Source organism: Hoplias malabaricus, chromosome 2 (genome assembly GCF_029633855.1).
Source record: "Hoplias malabaricus isolate fHopMal1 chromosome 2, fHopMal1.hap1, whole genome shotgun sequence".
In the NCBI taxonomy this organism is placed as follows: Eukaryota; Metazoa; Chordata; class Actinopteri; order Characiformes; family Erythrinidae; genus Hoplias; species Hoplias malabaricus.
In genome coordinates, this window is record NC_089801.1 from 55,377,797 (window position 1) to 55,399,709 (window position 21,913).

At 43.0% G+C, this 21,913-nt stretch overlaps 1 protein-coding gene across 1 annotated transcript in view; it reads right to left on the reverse strand.

The window, feature by feature from the left end:
• Positions 1–21,913, reverse strand: part of zmp:0000001082 (integrin alpha-D) — a 37,223-nt gene that overhangs the window by 6,128 nt on the left and 9,182 nt on the right. The window contains exons 2-26 of the mRNA XM_066660304.1: positions 20,581–20,698; positions 18,212–18,309; positions 17,658–17,722; positions 17,285–17,399; positions 16,930–17,060; positions 16,389–16,531; positions 13,197–13,347; positions 10,043–10,178; positions 9,810–9,883; positions 9,126–9,252; positions 8,765–8,907; positions 8,494–8,640; positions 6,748–6,945; positions 6,263–6,393; positions 5,747–5,901; positions 5,436–5,602; positions 5,076–5,198; positions 4,085–4,152; positions 3,826–3,967; positions 3,433–3,534; positions 2,715–2,794; positions 2,439–2,519; positions 1,752–1,824; positions 658–759; positions 543–575 (exon numbers count right to left, since the gene is read on the reverse strand). Of these exons, the coding sequence (XP_066516401.1) occupies positions 543–575; positions 658–759; positions 1,752–1,824; positions 2,439–2,519; positions 2,715–2,794; positions 3,433–3,534; positions 3,826–3,967; positions 4,085–4,152; positions 5,076–5,198; positions 5,436–5,602; positions 5,747–5,901; positions 6,263–6,393; positions 6,748–6,945; positions 8,494–8,640; positions 8,765–8,907; positions 9,126–9,252; positions 9,810–9,883; positions 10,043–10,178; positions 13,197–13,347; positions 16,389–16,531; positions 16,930–17,060; positions 17,285–17,399; positions 17,658–17,722; positions 18,212–18,309; positions 20,581–20,698 (2,903 nt within the window). The remainder of the gene's footprint in view (positions 1–542; positions 576–657; positions 760–1,751; positions 1,825–2,438; positions 2,520–2,714; positions 2,795–3,432; positions 3,535–3,825; positions 3,968–4,084; positions 4,153–5,075; positions 5,199–5,435; positions 5,603–5,746; positions 5,902–6,262; positions 6,394–6,747; positions 6,946–8,493; positions 8,641–8,764; positions 8,908–9,125; positions 9,253–9,809; positions 9,884–10,042; positions 10,179–13,196; positions 13,348–16,388; positions 16,532–16,929; positions 17,061–17,284; positions 17,400–17,657; positions 17,723–18,211; positions 18,310–20,580; positions 20,699–21,913) is intronic.

The following is a 21,913-nucleotide window of genomic DNA, read 5'->3' on the forward strand; positions in this document are numbered from 1 at the left end:
GGAGTGTGCAGACAGAAGGTGGAGGTGAGACAGGAGTGTGCAGACAGAAGGTGGAGATGAGACAGGAGTGTGCAGACAGAAGGTGGAGATGAGACAGGAGTGTGCAGACAGAAGGTGGAGATGAGACAGGTGTGTGCAGACTTAAGGTGGAGGTGAGACAGGAGTGCAGACTGAAGGTGGAGGTGAGACAGGAGTGTGCAGACAGAAGGTGGAGGTGAGACAGGAGTGTGCAGACAGAGGAGGTGGAGGGGATACAGGAGTGTGCAGACTGAAAGTGGAGGTGAGACAGGAGTGTGCAGACTGAAGGTGGAGTTGACACAGGAGTGTGCAGACAGAAGGTGGAGGTGAGACAGGAGTGTGCAGACAGAAGGTGGAGGTGACACAGGAATGTGCAGACAGAAGGTGGAGATGAGAGAGGAGTGTGCAGACTGAAGGTGGAGGTGAGACAGGAGTGTGAAGATTGAAGGTGGAGATGAAACAGGAGTGTGAAGACTGAAGGTGGAGATGAGACAGGAGGTGGAATAGGTGGAGGTGGGACTCACCGCAGGTTCTTCCTTTGTGCACTCAGTGATGTTCTGGGGATGGAGATGAGGATAAAAAGGATGAGGACATGACCTGTTCACATAGAATAAGGGAAATGAAGGAAGAAATAAACACCTGTGACAAACTGTGTTCCAGGATGCTGTAGTTCTGCCCACTCAGAAACGGCATTGTGAAATTCACAAAGACAGGTAAACCCTTCCTCCCCTGATTGCTCACCTGTGAAAATACTCACAAACATTAGTACACACAAATGCATAAGGTCACACACACACACACACACCTTCACTGGTATGTGGGTAATTTCACATACTTCACTGGTCTGGGGAATTTTAGATGGAGGACTGGTTGGGGTAACTTCAGCTTGATCTGTATTATGAGTAACTCTGAATGGACCTCTCATGGAATAAGATTAGATGCATCTCTAGTGGAGGTTAAGTTGGATGTAGATTTTCATTTATATTTGTTTGTTTTATATCTTTCTCACACCCAATGTTGCTTTACAATCCAAAGGGAACAAAAAAAGAGGGGATGAAAATATTGTGGAAAGATAAGCAGAAGAGTGAGGGGCAAAAGCAAAGAGACTGTGGTAGTGTATCCCATAGTCTGGGAGCCATGACACTAAAGGATCTGTCCCCTGCTGTGAGGGATTTGAGCAAAGCTGTAATGTAAGGCTTAAATGAAAGTGTGAAAGAGCACTCTTATAAACAGTTCCTGAAGGTTTAACATTGACATCAACAAAGCTGAGTATGCCTTTTGGAAACTTGGAGATGATGTTTTTATCAAGGTAGAGTTTGAGGAAGTTTGGACTGAAGGATCTCTGGTTTTTGTGTCTTCAGCTTGGTATATAATGGGTTCAAATTTAGACAGACCTGTTGTGGGGCTAACATCAGGTTGACCTCTAATGGGGTTAATTCAGATGGCGCTCCAGTGGGGTAAATTAGAGCTGACCTCTATTGAGGAGTAGTGAAGATAGATCTGTAGTCTTTGTACCCGGAGATGGACATCTGTATGGCGAAATTGTAGGAGGATATCTAGTAAAGTTAAGGGTAAGAGTAAAGGTCCATAACTATAGCTGTTACTTTAGCGGGTAGGGGGGGACTGGAGGAATCTCTTTGCAGGTTTTGGTACGTGCGGAGGGATCTGTTTTTGCGTGAGAACTAAAAGGGGGTTTGTTCGGAGTTAGAGATCAACCTTTAAAAAACACTCACCTCAAAGACAATGACCACAGGCTTTGGTCCACTTTCTTCCAGAGAGAAATCGATGGTAGTCTCTTGAGACTTACTGAGAAACAGAGGGAGAAACTTCTGTAAATGTGTCTACACTAGCAGATATATAAGTATGGATGTGTGAAATACAGCAGTATCCAACAGCAGAGGGTTAAGAAAGGTGTGGTCATGTATTCTCCCAGGTTTACTGAGTAGTCTTGATAGAATATAGACCTGAGAAACTAGGACTGCTTGGTTTTGGCTGTTTATGTCCTTGGTTCCTGTTTGCGTCCTCTGTGAGGTTTCAGTATGTGTGATCCTGAGTTACTGAAACCATCCCTACAGAGAATTAAAGGCAAGGCAATCAAGGAAGCAGGACCAATATTTGCAGCAGCAAATAGAGAAATGATCCTGGAAAATAGGTCTGAAATTAAGAGAACTCCCTAAGTTTGAGGAAGGCTGTCTTAGCTGGCTGAAGTGTACAAGTTAAGACCGGACGCTCCTAAATTCCAGTCCATTTTGGAGACTGTTACAGATGGCAGGAGTTTCCTGTTTGTAAACTTACTCAGATCTAACTTTATCTTCCTGACCACATTAGTCTTATTCAGCACCACCGGCTTCCTAAAGCAGCTGTTCATAAATGAGCTTTGATTCAACTTCTGGAAGAAATTTAACAGAAACTTTACTCACCTGGTGACAAACAGATCGACCTGAAACTTCACTGGCAGAGACTTCCTCACAGTTCCGTTAGAGGAATTAACATTATTAGCACTGTAAACACATTAATCACACTCTAATAATGCAATTAACACACTGCTCGACACATTCAACACAGCAGCACAGCCCCCTCTATCATTCTCCAGCTTTAATTACAGCTGCCTCTGAACACATTAGATACATGATTATAAAGCAGCCTGGAGAACCTCTGAATGACTCTGTGTCCTTTATTATTAAGAGTGTAGCTACCTGCTGGCTATAACGGTCATCTCCATGGTTTCATTCCAGTCATACGTTCCAATAATACGGAAAATTCCCAGGAATTGTGCCTACAAAACAGTGCAGATCACCAATGTAATATATTGTATTATGATGTACATCTGAACTCAGGAGAACATACAGATATTATATACGTAATATGTAACTAATATGCCTTATTGCATCATATCATCCAAATAAAAGCATTTATGTCCAAAATGGCAGCTTTGCAGGAGAAGCAAATTACCTCACTTTTATAGATATATAGATAGTTTATAAAGATAGGGAGTTTCCAAGTGATTTTGGGCCATCTCTCTCATCTATTGGTCTATTCATCTGGAAATTCTGATATTTTTCTGCTCTTAGATGTGTAATTTCCCGCTGAGGATCCAACCACAGCTGCAACATTCATTCATTCATTTATTCATTATCTGTAACCGCTTATCCAATTCAGGGTCTCGGTGGGTCCAGAGCCTCCAGAAAGGTCATTGGGCGCAAGGCGGGAATACAATGGTAATGTATGTAATTACAAAAGGAAATGAAACCTTTTCAAAAGTTCTTGACTGGCTTGATCAGATGATTTAATTTCCCTAGATTCTAGTAGATCTCTAGGAGGTGAGTGATGACCGGAGGGTTAAGGCTAGACATCATAGATCTCAGTGTTTCAATTCTTTGATAAATTAGTTTAAATGTAGTGTTTATCTCTTACCTCGGTGCCACTGCGATAAACTGGACGACTGATGCTGCAAGTAGTTTTGTCCCGAGCTCCAGCATCTCTGTCTCCACAGCTGCTCAGAGTCCTCCTATTGGCCTGGTAGAGACAATACAACCACTGTTTCACGTCCAAAAGCCCATTTCTCTCAGGATTAGCCTACTCAAACATGTTGCAGTTCATGCCCACAAGGCTTCCCCTTGTGACTCTTGTTAGTTACAGAGTAAAACATGTTAGATATAGTAAGGTTATTAGCTGGATAATATTTCTTCAAGGTAAGGTATTAATCCACTGTGTATCTGTAGGTGATACAATGTGACAGTAACAGTAAGAGTGGTGTCACTAAAAGACTAGTGAATAACTTAATGATATAAATGAGCTCATTTTTACTTTAATTGTTTCAAACTTGGAGAGCGAGAGGCCAGCTGGGTAGCGGAGCTCCAGACTTGTGTTGAAGGAGTCATCTCTGTTATTCTTTAGAACAACACTGATGTTAAAATAGGATTGATGCACCACCTGCAACACGTCGCTCCTAAAAGAGATCAGCAACACACATCACACATAAATTTGTTATAAAGCATTTAACACACTCTCATAGATCCTGGATATATCTGTGTGTGTCGGCATGCAAGTCTGAGGAGATTCTCACTGGAAGCTGAAGTCTAGCTCTAGATCTGCCTCACAACTCGTATTCCTACAGTTGCTCTGGAAGGGAATCTGTCACAAGACAAGAAACCAGGTCAAACACAGGTCAGATATAAGAGAGATGTCTATTAACAGCAGGACAAGACTGTGTGTTACCAGTTCAACCTTTAGTTTAAATTATTTTGTTGTGAAAAATAACAGTAAAATTAATAAATTAATATTCTTGTCATCATTTTAGTTAATGAAATACTTATATTTACAAGCATGAGTTTCATAATAACCAGTACTCATAGCTACCACTGCCTCACTCAGCTACAATGACAAAATCAGTCGATTACCAAACAGTCTGGAATAAGAGTAATGAATGCTTGGCTTGCTCCAGAGGCTCCTGGCCAAGGCAGGGGACACTAAGCAGAAGAGCTACGTGCAGACAGGTGCCCATGTTTAGCTAAAACAAACAGTAGCACTCTGCATAATAATGTTTGCTCCCTGTAACATATCATCTGAAAATCTCTGACTATGGCGGTCCCAAACTAATAACCTGTCTCTTAATGTGGACAAATCTAAAGAGATGGTTGTTGGTTTCAGGACAGTATGAAGTGATCACTGCCTGCTGAGTCCTTAGTGTTCACATTGTGGAATACACCAACTCCCCAAAATGTCTGCTGCTTAGTCACAAAATCCCAGCAGCATTTCCATTCAGTGTTGAAACTGAGGACTGCTAACGCAGACATTCATCCTTCTGTCTATGCTGCTGTCTTGTCTGTCTACTGTCCCTTGTCCTTCATACTTATCCTTACATACTTTATTGTTTTTCTTCTCTTTAAGCAGTTTTTTGGGTTGTTGTTCTGCTTTATGTTGCACCATTGTCCTGCAGTTCTCTCACCTCACACTTTGACTTGACCTTGATTCATATTTCTAAATACACCATGCTGTATAATACTGCCCTGTAAAAACATGCAGTAATTCTTCTGAATAACAAGTACACTACTTACCTCCACCAGAGACGTAGTTGTGCCATCAATGTTCAGCACAGGGTTGGAGCTGTTTGCTTCCTGAACAGATTGTGAGAAGTTCATTCGAATCTGAACTGGAGACAACGTGTCCTGGACACATGTCTGAAACAGGAAGACCACACAACTATTTGACATCATGAATGAGAGGGATTGTACATCTGTAGTGGAATGCAGAATACCCAGCTGTTCCCAGATCTGTTAACTAGGCCCCTTTTCCTGGATATGTCTAAATTCCTCATCTGAGAATTCCCGATCAGGATTACTGTAGATACTAGAATCAGATAAAGTTACAACAGGGAGCATAATGATCTCCCTGAGACAGATGAAGCAGTGACATACTGGCATGTAGACAGTGTGGTTGAAGCAGGAAGAATCTGTGTTCAGCAGCTCCGTTGCCTGGAGAGACCTGGGGGCTTTCACGGATGGTTGAAAATATGCTCTGCTCTTCTGTCTAACAGAATCAGCAACAAGCTCATATGACACGTTCAGACCCTGACTTACTGTCCCTGAGAGGAAGAGAAGAACATTAGAGTCCGTTTTAATCAATTAAGGTATCACTGTTTACCTGTGATATTCATTCTCTTTATACATTAGTCCTTTATACATTAGTCTTGTGTTTTATTTTGTAGATGTTCTGCTGATGGGAATACCTGTGCTCTTGGTGTTCTCCTTTATTCTGAAGCAGATACTAAGGGTAATGACTTTTATTTTATTATCGGTTGGAGCCAGACAGTCAAAATCATCTATGTTGATTTCAGAGGGAAAGAAACTGAGCTGTGCAGAAACAGACAGAACTGGTCGTGTCCTGAAAAAAACACACATAGCAGGGAATAAGACCAACAGGAACCATGCAGGGACAAATTAAACATGGAAATTCCACATTCAGTTCTCAAACAAAGACTATGCCAGCTTGAGGTACATCAGGATTGTGTCATGTGAAATATGAAATTGTGCTTTATGGTATAGTACAAGAATAAAATGAAATCTGTCCTCTGCACTTCTTGCCTGTTTTGTTAAACCAGCAACCTTCCGGTCACAAACCCTAACCATGGCTGCCCCAGTTTTCAATCAGGAAATCAACCACCCTGGGCTGGACACCGGCCGGCAGGCAGTGAAGGGGTGATTTAACCTGTCCTATTGTTAAAGTGATGTGAGGTTGTACTTACTTTAAAAGGATCACAGCTCCTCGAGCTCCCACTGCAATATCTGTTAGTCCATCCCCTCCCATGTCCATGACTGCATCAATCGCCACGCCAAACTGCTGCAGCTGCTCAGAAACTGTCTTAGCCAGGATTAGCTAAAAATACAAATTATTTAAGTCTGGTGGGCTCAGTAAACAGTGTTGACCTGCATAGCTTTACTTTCCACTTTTTTTAACCTGTGTGTGTGTGTGTGTGTGTGTGTGCTGGGTTTCTAAGATGTACCTGGCTGTACTGTGGAAGTGCTCCTCTGTGTGTGTGTGTGTGTGTGTGTGTTGGGGTTCTGAGATGTACCTTGCTGTACTGTGGAGGTATACCCTCTGTGTGTGTGTGTGTGTGTGTGTGTGTGTTGGGTTTCTGATGTGTACCTGGCTGTACGGTGGAAGTATACCCTGTGTGTGTGTGTGTGTGTGTGTGTGTTTGTGTGTGTGTGTTGGGATTCTGAGATGTACCTGGGTATACTGAGGGCGTACCCCCTGTTTGGATTCACCAAGGTAGATGTAAACAGCTCCTCTGCCATCGTCCTCCAGCGGAGCTCCAACAGCGATATCTTGCAGGTGGTCTCCATTCAGATCAGATATAGTTGTCACAGATGCAGCAAACTGGCCCTGAATGGATTCAGCCAGCACCAGCCCCTTCTCCAATGTCCTCTAGAGACAGAGACAAGGGCAACACAAGAGTAAATTTGCTAGTACGGACCAGTAAACCACCCATAAGCCTGAGGTGATGTAGTTTTTGGGTTAGGAACATGTATAAAGCCAAACCCTGTTGGAGTGGAGGTGGGAGTGAGTTTGTCTGACACAGAAATGACTTGAGTTTTTGTAGTAGGGTATATACAGGGCTGAGGGCAGAGGTTTGTGTGTAGTTCTACTCCCAAAACATCAACATCCATTTCTAATTACACTTGACACAGATTACTATAGAAATGAATGAATAAGACATCACTAGACTTTACTGAATAGATAAAGCTCAGTAGTGCAAATAATAAAGAGATCCAAAGAAACTGGTTTATCAGGAGAAAAAAAAACATACAGTTACTAACACACTGGGAAAATTCTGGAGAAATATGCTCACAGAACAATGAATATTTGCAGTTCTCTTATGGCCCACATTTGGCCTTGAATGGTTGCATTGACTCAGAATGAGTCTGGCTGCCTCAACTCAGCCACAGCTCAACCTTAAATGGAACAAATCTGGCCACAACAAAACATTTCATAACCCAAGGTCAATCCCAGTTCTCATTATTTGGCCCAAGTCTGGCCCACAGCACACTGAGCCATAAGTGTCAAAATTGGCACAGATTAGACCCAAATGTGTCTATTATCCTGGGTAAAATAAGGTTAACAATTTGAAAACCCTGAAAGGATTATGGCTGAAGAAATCGACCCTGCAGTTTTTCTCTCAGGTTGGTATCCTCGGGAGATTCTCTAAAGACTGGAAACAAACTTACACTTCCATGTGCCACCAGTGAGCTTTTGGCAAAACGGTTTACCACATTAATATGGTAAAAGGCTGGAAAAATAGAAAGGATTGCACACTCCAAGTAAGTATATACAAGTGGAAGGAATGTCACTGGAGAAGCAACTGGCAATCCTGAGAAACCAAGGAATAAGATGTCCAGAAAGCTATCAAACAAAAGACAACAGAAAAATGTTAACTGGTTTCATCTTTAAGCATGTAATAATCTGCCACTTGTTGTTCTTTAGGGAAGAGATTCAGACATCTCTGAGGAGACTTTGAGCCAAATTTAGACAATAGTACAGTACTCTTGGTCACCTTGCCCCTGAAGAATAATGGGATACACTCTGCCTCTAGTGGGGTTCATCAAGGTAAACCACTTAAAAGACATTTTTAAACATTTTTAGAGAACAAATGAATGAGTCTCTGTGAAGCTGTGGATGGACTGTACTCTGCTGTTTACACACATGACGCAGCGAACCACCAGAGGTCTTCCGCTGAAACCTCATCATTCTGACACATGCAAGTCCCAGCCTTCCCACCAGAGGTCATCCTCCCTCAAAGTATGACTGTTGCAGTTTTTGATCTCTGCTTATTATTTGGACTTTGTGTATTTTGGACTGTGTCTTGATCCTGATCGGCTGGTGTGTTTTGGCACTGCCTGCTATTATGAAAATTAACCTGCACATGGATTATTTTCTCTCTTTGGACCCATCACTGTTACATAATGATTATTTAACCTGTTTTGTTAATGTGTAGATATACATCTGGCCTTCTCGCTGCGGATTAGCCTTGTAGAACATAGGAGCTCCAACCACAACAAAGTCAGTGTCACCATCCAAATCCAAGTCCAACAAACAGAGACTTGCCCCGAAGTAGGAGCCAACCTGCAGAGAAAAGAGTTATGGTTTAGAATCAACTGAGACTTACCAAACTCTGTAAAACAAGTGGAAAATTAAAACAGTAGAAGGACATGAACCTTTCAGGTGTGGTTTAGAGACTGTTACTGACCTGTTCTCCATTGACACTGGTGCTAACCTCCCAGGTGCTACTGGCTTTACTGAAGACAGTCACTTGGCCAATGTGATTGGACCTTGGAGCTCCAGAGAAAAGGAGAGAGATTCCAGCTCTCTGTCCCACTGCTACAGAGTAACCTAAACACACCAGAAGAATTACCCAGGATTATCAGTACATGAACAGGTTTGTGGTGAATGCTACTGTTAATCCTGGTTAATTCTGCTGTATTCTAGTCAATGTCATAAATCTTTAAAACTTTCTTGTATTTAATACATGTCCAGGCTAACATCTACCACATCTACACACAAGGCTAAGGCAGACCTCCAGTCTGTGGTGAATATTCAGCGCCGTTTACCCATGTAAGAGTCGTTATTCAGCTTCGGGTCTCTGATCTCCATCTCACTGGCTTCAGCTCCAGTTTCCACTTCATAAAGCAGTCCACGCCACTCATTTGATCCAACAGCTCCAAGAACCAGAACGTCCTGAAAAACACAGCAGAACTTAAGTGTGTCTGAATATTTACTGGAAATGCAAAAAGCTTGAGGTCACCATGATGTTTACAGACCCACAAGCTCACAGCTCAGATAACGTTATTAGCCATGGCAGATTAGAAATAATTATGAAATCGTGGACTAATTATTAGCCTTAATGCTCTCTGAACTAAAACATCCCATCAACCCAAGCTGCTTCCCCTCCACTCCAGCAGAGATCAATCTCTTGTTATTGTGGGTATTTAAGCTCCTGTTTTTTTACTTCATTGTAAAGGTTTGTTGGGTTATGGTCTGTAATTCTTGTTTGATTTTGGGGTTAGCCTCCCAAGTCTTGACCCTTTGCATTGGACATTTGTTTACAAATCTGGCACACTGTATTTGTTTTGTTAACTGTCTGATCATCATCTCACCTGTTTTTGACCATGACGATTGTTTAAACCTGCACTTGAGTCCTAACCCTGATCAGGAGAATGTCCTAACAGAAATCTAGTCCCAGAAAAAGGGTTCAGAGGAGTTCAGTCTGAGACTGGAAAGTGTTTGGTTTGTACCTTGCCATAAACAGCACTGAATCCACTTTGAGACAGTTCCATTTTCCGTTCCCGGTGTCCACCGCTCTGATCTCCTAAAAACAGAACAAGTCCAGGCTCTTATTCTGTGCTTTCACCATTTTCAGGTTCTCAGGACACTTCAGGGTAGATTACAGCAGGAAAACACACTGATATGTCGTCAGCTGTTTATTTACTGGAATTACCACCAAGCTCTGCCTCCTAAATCCTCTTACCTTCAATATTGTAGATCTTATTCTGCAGATTCCCCAAAAGTCCTTGCAGGCCGGCATAGCTATTTATGTAGAAGGTGTTGTTCGTTTTGGGGTTTGACGCCAGGACTTCGAGTTTGTTTTTATCTACATTCCCCACCTGTGGAAAACAGAACAAAGTCTATGGTGTGTAGGTAAAGGGGCTATGCTGTGTAGGTTTAATGGGTGGGTCTATGCTGTGTAGGTTGAACGGGCAGGGCTATGCTGTGTAGGTTGAACGGGCAGGGCTATGCTGTGTAGGCTGAAAGGGCGGGGCTATGCTGTGTAGGCTGAACGGGCGGGGCTATGCTGTGTAGGCTGAAAGGGAGGGGCAATGCTGTGTAGGTTGAACGGGCGGGGCTATGCTGTGTAGGCTGAAAGGGAGGGGCAATGCTGTGTAAGCTGAAAGGGCAGGGTTATGCTGTATAGGCTGAAAGGGCGGGGCTATGCTGTGTAAGCTGAAAGGGTGGGGCTATGCTGTGTAGGTTGATTGGTCGGGGCTATGTTGTGTAGGCTGAACGGGCGGGGCTATGCTATGTAGGCTGAAAGGGCGGGGCTATGCTGTGTAGGTTGAACGGGCAGGGCTATGCTGTGTAGGTGGAACGAGTGGGGCTATGCTGTGTAGGTTGAACGGGCGGGGCTATGCTGTGTAGGCTGAACGGGCGGGGCTATGCTGTGTAGGCTGAAAGGGAGGGGCAATGCTGTGTAGGTTGAACGGGCGGGGCTATGCTGTGTAGGCTGAAAGGGAGGGGCAATGCTGTGTAGGTTGAAAGGGAGGGGCAATGCTGTGTAGGTTGAACGGGCGGGGCTATGCTGTGTAGGCTGAAAGGGAGGGGCAATGCTGTGTAAGCTGAAAGGGCAGGGTTATGCTGTATAGGCTGAAAGGGCGGGGCTATGCTGTGTAAGCTGAAAGGGTGGGGCTATGCTGTGTAGGTTGATTGGTAGGGGCTATGTTGTGTAGGCTGAACGGGCGGGGCTATGCTATGTAGGCTGAAAGGGCGGGGCTATGCTGTGTAGGTTGAACGGGCAGGGCTATGCTGTGTAGGTGGAACGAGTGGGGCTATGCTGTGTAGGTTGAACGGGCGGGGCTATGCTGTGTAAGCTGAAAGGGTGGGGCTATGCTGTGTAGGTTGATTGGTCGGGGCTATGTTGTGTAGGCTGAACGGGCGGGGCTATGCTATGTAGGCTGAAAGGGCGGGGCTATGCTGTGTAGGTTGATTGGTCAGGGCTATGTTGTGTAGGCTGAACATGTGGGGCTATGCTGTGTAGGTTAAACGGGTGGGGCTATGCTGTGTAGGCTGAAAGGGCGGGGTTATGTTGTGTAGGCTGAAAGGGCGGGGTTATGCTGTGTAGGCTGAAAGGGTGGGGCTATGCCGTGTAGGCTGAAAGGGTGGGGCTATGCTGTGTAGGTTGATTGTTCGGGGCTATGTTGTGTAGGCTGAAAGGGCGGGGCTATACTGTGTAAGCTGAAAGGGTGGGGCTATGCTGTGTAGGTTGATTGTTCGGGGCTATGTTGTGTAGGCTGAAAGGGCGGGGCTATGCTGTGTAAGCTGAAAGGGTGGGGCTATGCTGTGTAGGTTGATTGTTCGGGGCTATGTTGTGTAGGCTGAAAGGGCGGGGCTATGCTGTGTAAGCTGAAAGGGTGGGGCTATGTTGTGTAGGTTGATTGTTCGAGGCTATGTTGTGTAGGCTGAAAGGGCGGGGCTATACTGTGTAGGCAGAACGGGCGGGGCTATGCTATGTAGGCTAAAAGGGCGGGGCTATGCTCTGTAGGTTGAACGAGTGGGGCTATGCTGTGTAGGCTGAAAGGGCGGGGCTATGTTGTGTAGGATGAAAGGGCGGGGCTATGTTGTATAGGTTGAAAGGGCGGGGCTATGCTGTGTAGGTTGAAAGGGCGGGGCTATGCTGTGTAGGCTGAATGGGTGGGTCTATGCTGTGTAGGCTGAAAGGGAGGGGCTATGCTGTGTAGGTTGAAAGGGCGGGGCTATGCTGTGTAGGCTGAATGGGTGGGTCTATGCTGTGTAGGCTGAAAGGGCGGGGCTATGCTGTGTAGGCTGAAAGGGCGGGGCTATGCTGTGTAGGCTGAACAGGCGGGGCTATGCTATGTAGGCTGAAAGGGCGGGGTTATTCTGTGTAGGCTGAAAGGGCGGGGCTATGCTGTGTAGGTTGAACGGGCGGGGCTATGCTGTGTAGGCTGAAAGGGCGGGGTTATTCTGTGTAGGCTGAAAGGGCGGGGCTATGCTGTGCAGGTTGATTGGTCGGGGCTATGCTGTGTAGGCTGAAAGGCGGGGCTATGCTGTGTAGGCTGAACGGGCGGGGCTTTTCTGTGTAGGTTGATTGGTCGAGGCTATGTTGTGTAGGCTGAAAGGGCGGGGCTATGCTGTGTATGCTGAAAGGGTGGGGCTATGCTGTGTATGCTGAAAGGGCAGGGCTATGCTGTGTAAGTGTGCGCGCATATGTGTGTGTGTGTGTCTGTCCTTATCTGTGTGTGTGTGTGTGTGTGCGCGTGCGCATGTGTGTGTGTCTGTGCTTGTGTGACCCCGTGCGTGTCCCCTGTGTGCGTGTGTGCACGCATGTGCATCTGTGTATGTGTGTGTGTGCTTGTGTGTGTGTGTGTGTGTGTGTGTGTTTGTGTGTATGAGTCTTTGTGTGTATGAATGTGTGTATGAGTCTTTGTGTGTATGAATTTGTGTGTGTCTGTGCTTGTGTGTGTGTATGTGTGTGTGTGCATATGAGTGTGTGTGTGTGTATGAGTGCGTGTGTGTGTGTGAGTGCGTGTGTGTGTGCTTGTGTGTGTAAGAGTTTGTGTGTGTGTGTGTGTGTGTGTGTGTGCGCATGAGTGTGTGTGTGTGTGTGCATATGTGTGTGTGTGTGTGTGTGTGCGTGTGTATGTGAGTGCGTATGTCTGTGCTTGTGTGTGTATGAGTTTGCATGATTTTGTCGTGTGTGTGTGTGTGTGTGTGTGTGTGTGAGTGTGTGTGTGTGTATGAGTGAGTGTGTGTGTATATGAGTTCACGCCCACTGAGAGGGTAAATACAAAGTGCAGTGTGGTGCTGTGCACTGAGGATAAAGACACGGTTCCAGTTTGCAACTTGTGGATGATGTGTTCTTGGTTAATGAGCTGCTCTGATGAACTCACCCCAATAACGAAGCGAAGGATGTACTGCTTCTCGTACTGATTTAAAATGTTGTTGTTATCATAATCTGAAGGAACTCCGTCTGTGATGATGACCAGGGCCTTTGTAGCTTCAGGGTCTGCCCCAGAGGGCACATTATTAAAGTGATTGTCACTGGAGAAACACAGAAGGGATTTAGCAAAAACATATGGCTGCACCCCACCATCATCCCATCATCAGATCTCATACAGGTTTTCAGAGGACACAGGTGTTAAGAGGACACAGATCTCACTGTTCTCTTGCTGTTCTCTCTGCACTCTCTGTTCTAACTGCTCTCTCTCTCTGTTCTCACTGCTCTCTCTCTGTTCTCACTGCCCCTTTTCTCTGTTCTCTCTTTGTTTTCACATGGTACTCACTGTTCTCTCTCTGTTCTCATTGTTCTCTCTGTTCTGTGGCACAGTTCTCACACTGTTCTCTCTCTGTTCTCACTGTTCTCTCACTGTACTTTCCCTCTGTTCTGTTCTCAATGTTCTTCTCTCTGTTCTCACATGGTTCTCACTGTTCTTTCTCTCTGTTCTCACACTGTTCTCACTCTTGTCCCTCTGTTCTCACTGTTCTCACTTTCTCTGTTTGGCACACTGTACTTACTGTTCTCTCAGCTCTCTCTGTTCTAACTGCGCTCTCTCGGTTCTCACTCTTCTCTTTCTGTTCTCACTGTTCTCTCTGTTGTTTCTTTCAGTTCTCACACTTTTCTCGCTGTTCTCTTTCTGTACTTACTGTTCTTTCTCTCTGTTCTCACATGTTCTCACTGTTCTTTCTCTGTGTTCTCACACCGTTCTCACTGTCCTTTCTCTGTTCTCACAGTTCTTTCTCTGTTCTCACACTGTTCACACTCTTCTCTCTGTTCTTTCACACTGTTCTCACTGTTCTTTCTCTCTGTTCTCACACTGTTCTCACTCTTCTCTCTGTTCTTTCTCACTGTTCCTACAGTTCTTTCTCTGTTCTCACTGTTCTTTCTCTCTGTTCTCACTCTTCTCTCTTCTTTCTCACTGTTCTCACAGTTCTTTCTCTCTGTTCTCACACTGTTCTCACTCCTCTCTGTTCTTTCTCACTGTTCTCACAGTTCTTTCGCTCTGTTCTCACACTGTTCTCACTCTTCTCTCTGTTCTTTCTCACTGTTCTCACAGCTCTTTCTCTCTGTTCTCACACTGTTCTCACTCTTCTCTCTGTTCTTTCTCACTGTTCTCACAGTTCTTTCTCTCTGTTCTCACACTGTTCTCACAGTTCTTTCTCTCTGTTCTCACACTGTTCTCACTCTTCTCTCTGTTCTTTCTCACTGTTCTCACAGTTCTTTCTCTCTGTTCTCACACTGTTCTCACAGTTCTTTTTCTCTGTTCTCACACTGTTCTCACTCTTCTCTCTGTTCTTTCTCACTGTTCTCACAGTTCTTTCTCTGTTCTCACACTGTTCTCACAGTTCTTTCTCTCTGTTCTCACACTGTTCTCACAGTTCTTTTTCTCTGTTCTCACACTGTTCTCACTCTTCTCTCTGTTCTTTCTCACTGTTCTCACAGTTCTTTCTCTGTTCTCACACTGTTCTCACTGTTCTTTCTCTGCTCTCACTATTCTCTCACTGTTCTCTATGTGTTCTCTATCTGTTCTTAATGTTCGTTCTCTCTATTGTCACACTGTTCTCACTGTACTCTCTCTGCTTCAGTCATTAAACCATGATTCTGTCACATAGTGCAGTTTCTGCAGTGCTGAGCCTGGTTTAGCAACGACAGAGGCTGTTTTCCCTCTGTTAGCATCACAGTGGTTTTAAGCTGTAATATAAAGGTACTTGACACCGTCCACTCTTTCCAAAGTGACTTTGTCAAAGTAGTTGGGGTGGTAGCTCCTTTCCTCCTTACTGAAGTATATTGTACTGTCCATATATGCATATGTTTCTGAATGTTCGAGACTCCAAATGACCTCTATCTTCATGGAGGATGAACTAATTATGTTAAGGGTGAATTTGTCCAATGCTCAAGAACTCACAGGAAAAGGGTCTTCAGCTCTCTTTCTCTCTCAGGCCCAGAGCATGAGATAATGTAATTAAGGGCAATAAGCCTTACCTCATTTGGGCAAAAATTAACCGTATATAACAGGGAGGTGTGAGCTGATAGAGAAATAGAGAGAAGAGATGAGATGACAAGAATTGACTGAACTCTCTCCGGGTTTCCATAAGGGCCCATAAGACACTGTTCTTTTTTGAAATAAAATGTATTTACAACTCAAAACGTGTCTGCGGAGTAATTTATTGGTCTCAATAAGTATAAGTTTGGACACACCAAACACTCCAAAAGAAAAGAAACAACATTACTATCAGAAAGATGTACACTATGAGGTCTTTTTTTATTTATTATCCTAGCCCTAACAAAGTATGACATAAGCATAACAATAACATAAACAATAACAATAACCCATAACAAAAGCATGCACCAGGATCTCACAGTCTTTAGAAGAGAGCAGGGGACGGAGTCTACTGACGTTTCGAAGGTGAAAAATATTCGGATTTGGTCAGAGATTTAATTTGTGAAATAAAGCTAAGACTCACAAATTTAGAACAGTAGAAACTGTCACAAAGTTACAGCGGTATCATCAATGCCAGTGATGCAGTCTGAGTACACAGAGTACGCTGAGATGGCTGCCTTAGAACCGACAATCAGAAATTCAGGTATTTTGGCATTTTGCATGAGAGAGAAAAACTACCTTTTGCCTTTGGGATAAATAAAGTTTTTGTCTACACTCATTGTGAGATCTACACAAACAACAGAGAGGGGAACAAACAGATTGTCTGATATGCACAGACAGACCAAACAGCCAAGACTGGAGACATTCAGCAAGCAGCGATGCCCTCCATGAGTCTTCCTGCAGCACCATTGGAAGAAGGCTGCATGATGTAGGAATACATGCACACAAACCTTTACCAAGACCTCCCTTAACACCAACAACCAACAAATCCTCGTGTGGAGGAACCGTAGTCATCTCCAGGATGAACAGTTTATCGTCATGTGTCACATATCCAAAAAGCCTGGTGCCAGAGTGTAAGATGCAATTTTGCATAATGCCAGATAATCTTTGGTCTTTATTACAGGCACTTTACTGACAGGGATAGAGTAGGTGGATTTTAGATTATTCTACACATTACACACAGATTACTGTCATGTTACTCACAGAATGAATTTTAGTGCTTTATAAGTGTTGGTCAGGTCCTGCATGTGAGGCTCATTGTTCAGCTTCTCACGCGCAATTCCGTTCTTGTAATCATTGAAGGTGAAGACAGTCCGGGTGTCTCCAGAGAATTGGACAGCAGCAAACTGAAAACATGGTCAGTGATTAGAGTGGTCAGAAACAGCCCATAAATCAAACACAGTAAACACAAATGTGTGTTGGTCAAACTCATCAAAACTTAAACCGCACTAACCCCTAACCTTTAACTAAGCTTTAGTCCTATTCTGTGTCTCTCACTGTGGAAGAAGATTTCTCTCTTGTGACTTGTGTTTTCTTGCCTGTGTGATTTTAATTCCCTTATCTCAGTCTTAATTGACACTGTAGTGTTTGCAGTTGTGTATTTCTGACTGTGTGTTAAAGCCAATTTTGCACTTGCATCCTATCTTTTTCCCTGCTTTACTGTGATTCTGTCTGTATCCCGCTCTTCTGTTTAATTGAGCGCTTACCACAACACCCCGAGTAAACCCCGCGGCTCAGTGTTTACCTGAATGGATGAGTTTCTAAGCTCTGTAACAATGTTCCAGATGAATTTTTTATTCAACTCAAAATCAGATGTTTTCATGCTGGACGAGCCATCAAACATGAACACCAAGTTTACCACATTCTTCGTACATTCTGCAGAAACACATACATCAGAGAGGAAATAAACATGTGTAAGACAGCTATCAGACTGGAATCAGACAGATATCGGACAGGAATCAGACAGATAACCGCGACCCTGAACTGGATAAGCGGTTACAGATAAATGAATGAATGAATGAATCAGACAGATATCAGACAGGAATCAAACAGACATAAGACAGATATCAGACAGACACGTTTTCAAACATTGTTTTGACCTTGGTAGGCGACCTTGCTGCTGGCGACTTCCTTCAGTTCAGCGTTTAAGTGATAACACACACCATTCAGATACGAGTTTCTGTGACACTCATGAGACATACTGGGACTGCAGCTCTACACACACACACACACACACACACACACATTATTACTGTTCTTAATGCCCTTTTGGCCCTCACTGATCATACAGCTGCAGATTTGTGGGTAATTAAGGACACATTTCCTTCCTAGTGTCTCACTGAGGATCAGAAACAAATCATCAATAAATATGCCATCAAGAAAAGCAACATGAAATTCCAAATTATAAAATGAATAATTAAAGGGTTTTAGAGTTAAACTCTTAAAAATGTATTTAGTCACACAGTTACTTACAGTGACAGCAGCTGAAGGGAAGTTTTTCACTGCCATCGACATCCCAAAGAACTGAGCGCCTGGGTCTGAGCACCAATAACATGAGACACATTTATATATACTAATGTAGGACTTTTATTTTAATGAATTAACTTAAACACATAATACTATAATTTAGATTGTAAAAATAAAGTAAGTTTGATAATTGGTTACTGAATTGTTTATAAATTTGATTTATAATATAAACTTGAGAATCATGTATCCACTTTAGCTAAAAGCTAACAGCATAGTCTCACTACATTAGCACAGGGCTGTACTGCATCATTTGCATATTTTAAAGTACTAGACCATGGCTGAATGTGTGACGTACTGACAGCTGCTGTGTAGCACAGTGCAGATTATTGTTAAGTTATTGTGAGCAATGCTGTTTTCACAAAGACATTAGTTCACAATAACACCCAGAGAAGTTCACCCATTAATGCTTTAAAACGAGACCGTTAGAGTCATGTGTCTAACTTTTAAATTGGTAGTAATGTTATTCATTTTAAGGTGGTATTAGACGGGTGTGTGTTTACCTTGCTGAACGTTTATCAGGCTGCATTTGGTTGTGCTTGGTAAACAATTGTAAATGGCTCCTGATTTGTTTGCTGTTAATGGAGCACTAACGAGTATCCTGACAGAGATAAAATACACAAATTAATCAATTCAACATTACTATCACACTAAAGACTTAATCTATACCACCATGTATGTGGCACCAGTAAAAAAAATACAAACAAAAAGAATATGGATTTTTTACGTATTGAGTACATGGAGTTTTACACCGGTCGCCTGTCCTGACACAACCCTCCCCATTTATCTGGGCTTTGGGACTGGCACAAAGTGAAGTATTCCAGTGGCTAAGTACACACACACACACATTCACTCACACAGTCATACCTATAGACACTTTTGAGTCATCAATCCACCTATCAACGTGTGTTTTTCGAGCGTGGGAGGAAACTGGAGCACCCGGAGGAAACCCACGCGGACACAGGGAGAACATACCAAACTCCTCACAGACAGTCACCTGGAGCGAGGCTTGAACCCACAACCTCCAGGATCCTGGAGCTCTGACAGAGACTGCTGCTCCACTTTGCCGCCCTCATTTATCACAACAAAATCACAAATTAATTACTAAACAATTCACTGATTTAATGAATCAATTATTTACTAAAACACTACCTACACACTCTGTCCTTTCACCTACTAAAGTCTCCTTATCACCTGATAATTGCCTCTTGGTTTCTGATGCTTCTACCATCTCTGAGCTTATTTCTAAATCATCATTTTGTTCGTCTGATCTAGACCCAGCTCCTACTGCTGTTCTAAAGTGTGTGTTTTCTGTTAAGTCTCCTTTCATAGCTCATCTGATTAATCTGTCCTACTCATCAGGCTCTGTTCCTCCTCCTCCTCTCAAAGCAGCTGCATTCACCACTATATTAAAGAAACCGGGTCTAGATCCCTCCCTATTGGTAAACTTCAGGCCTATTTCTGACCTTCCTTTTCTGGCTAAAATCATCATCTCAGTTGCATGACCTTCTGTCCTCTAATAATTTATATGAGCCTTTTCAGTCTGGCTTTTGCTCCCAACACAGTACTGAGACTGCCCTGGAAAGAGTCGTGAATGACTTACTGCTGTCTATAGATAGCTGTCGGTTTTACCAAAATCTTGATTCTATTAGATCTAACAGCTGCCTTTGGCACCATTAATAACAGCCTGCTCATTTCTAGACTGTCATTTATTGTCCTAACTGGCCTAGCCTGTCAGTGGCTACAATCATACCCTTCTTAGTCATCAGTACATTACTCTGGGTTCTCATCAATCTCATATGGCCCCGGTAGATCACGGTGTACCCCAGGGATCTATTCTCAGACCTCTTCTCTTCATCATTTACAATACTCCACTCTGATCATTCATAAGCATGATTTTAAATTCCACTGCTATGCTGATGATATTCAAATCTATATCATGTCTTATGTTTTGCAGATTTAAAACCTTTGGTTACATAACAATTTTTTAAACGTAATGCTGATAAAACTGAAGTTATACTTGTCAGAAATCTTTTCTTTCTCATATACCAAACTTTCCTGTTAATATTGATGGTGTTGCTATCAAGCCAGCTCCTGTTCAACTCAAAACTTATGTTTGAGCCCCATGTTAAGTCAGTCACCAAAACTGGATTTTACCATCTGCGTAACATTGCATGTTTACGCTTTTATCTTTTCCCGTATTGGTCTTCCAGTTAAACTGATTAATCGTCTTCAGTGTACCCAAAACTCAGCAGCCAGAGTTCTGATTCCACCAAACGCAGGGCTCATATCACTCCAGATCTTCAGCAGCTCCACCTGCTTCCTGTTGAGGCTAAGGTCAAGTTCAAATTTCTTCTTCTAACCTTTAAGTTTCTTCATGGTCTCACTCCTGTTTATCTCTTAGATCTCATTTCTCTGTATAGTCACTCACACATTCTCAGATATTTTAACTCCTGTCTTTTCTTTTTTCTTCTTCTCTGGATTAATCATAACTTTTTTTGAGACTATATGAAACGTCCTTAGGTTTGTGAAAGGCACTATATTACTGTACCTTATTAATATTAAAACACATTACTCATTTTAAATAGATCACACATTTATGCGACCCATATCACTAAAATATTATGACAAAATCATTGACGTCTTACAACACAAATCCCTTACTTAATACATAAGTTAGTAATTATATACTAAGACACAAATTAATTAATATGTAATTATGTTTATATTACAATAAAAACATGTATTAAAACACAAATACTATTGTGTGTGTTTGTGTGTGTGTGTGTGTGTGTGTGTGTGTGTGTGTGTGTGTGTGTGTGTTTTACATTAAATATGTTGTCACTGTGTGTGTGGTTTAGTGTGTACTTACTGTGTTTGCTGTGTTTGTGGGTTGGAGAGATACTGATGAACTCGAAAACCAAAAAAATCCGCTTCACTTCCAAAGAACTTTTCAGCATTTTGCACATCAACGTTAAACCCGTCAGACACTGAGCGAGAGAGAGAGAGAGAGAGAGAGAGAGAGAGAGAGAGAGAGAGAGAGAGAGAGAGAGAGAGAGAGAGAACAGAGGGAGGAAGAAAGATGGTTAAATATAGATTTTTTAATTATTTACAGAGCAGACTTCAACAGGGTTGGTGATTATTTATACCACACTGGAAGTACTGATATAATGGAATGATGGAATTATATAATGGAACTGGTTAAATGTATCACTGACAGCATTTTATATTTATTTCCCAGAGTTAACTTCCAGAAAGTAGACAAACATCAGACACACACAAAGACAACACACAGCACAGGAACATCAGACACGCAGCATACAAACATCAGACACACACAAAGACAACACAGAGCACAGGAACATCAGACAAACAGCAGACAAACATCAGACATACAGCACACAAACATCAGACACACACAAAGACAACACAGAGCACAGGAACATCAGACACGCAGCATACAAACATCAGACACACACAAAGACAACACAGAGCACAGGAACATCAGACACGCAGCATACAAACATCAGACACACACAAAGACAACACAGAGCACAGGAACATCAGACACGCAGCATACAAACATCAGACACACACAAAGACAACACAGAGCACAGGAACATCAGACACGCAGCATACAAACATCAGACACACACAAAGACAACACACAGCACAGGAACATCTGACAAACAGCAGACAAACATCAGACATACAGCACACAAACATCAGACACACACAAAGACAACACAAAGCACAGGAACATCAGACACACAGCAGACAAACATCAGACACACACAAAAAAACACAAAGCACAGGAACATCAAACACACAGCAATCATCACACAAAGTTCAGACAGGCAGCAGAAAAATAGCAGACAATTTACAATGAAAAAACTAATCCTTATTTAACACACACACACACACACAAACCTGGGTCTGTAAACACACAGACACACATACACACTCAAGAGGGCAGCCATTCCCTCTTGGCAGTTGGTGGTGGGTGTTTTGCTTAAGGGCCTATCAGCCAAACCCACCCATTCAATAATTTAGGCCATGGCTGTGTGTGTGTGTGTGTGTGTGTGTGTGTGTGTGTTGTGAAATATCAGGAGGAAATGCAACACCAGACGAGGAACAGGAAGTGTGGGAGTAATGTTTTCTTTGCAACATGAGGCTAAAAGTAAAGTTTTTGGTTCAGTTCCTCT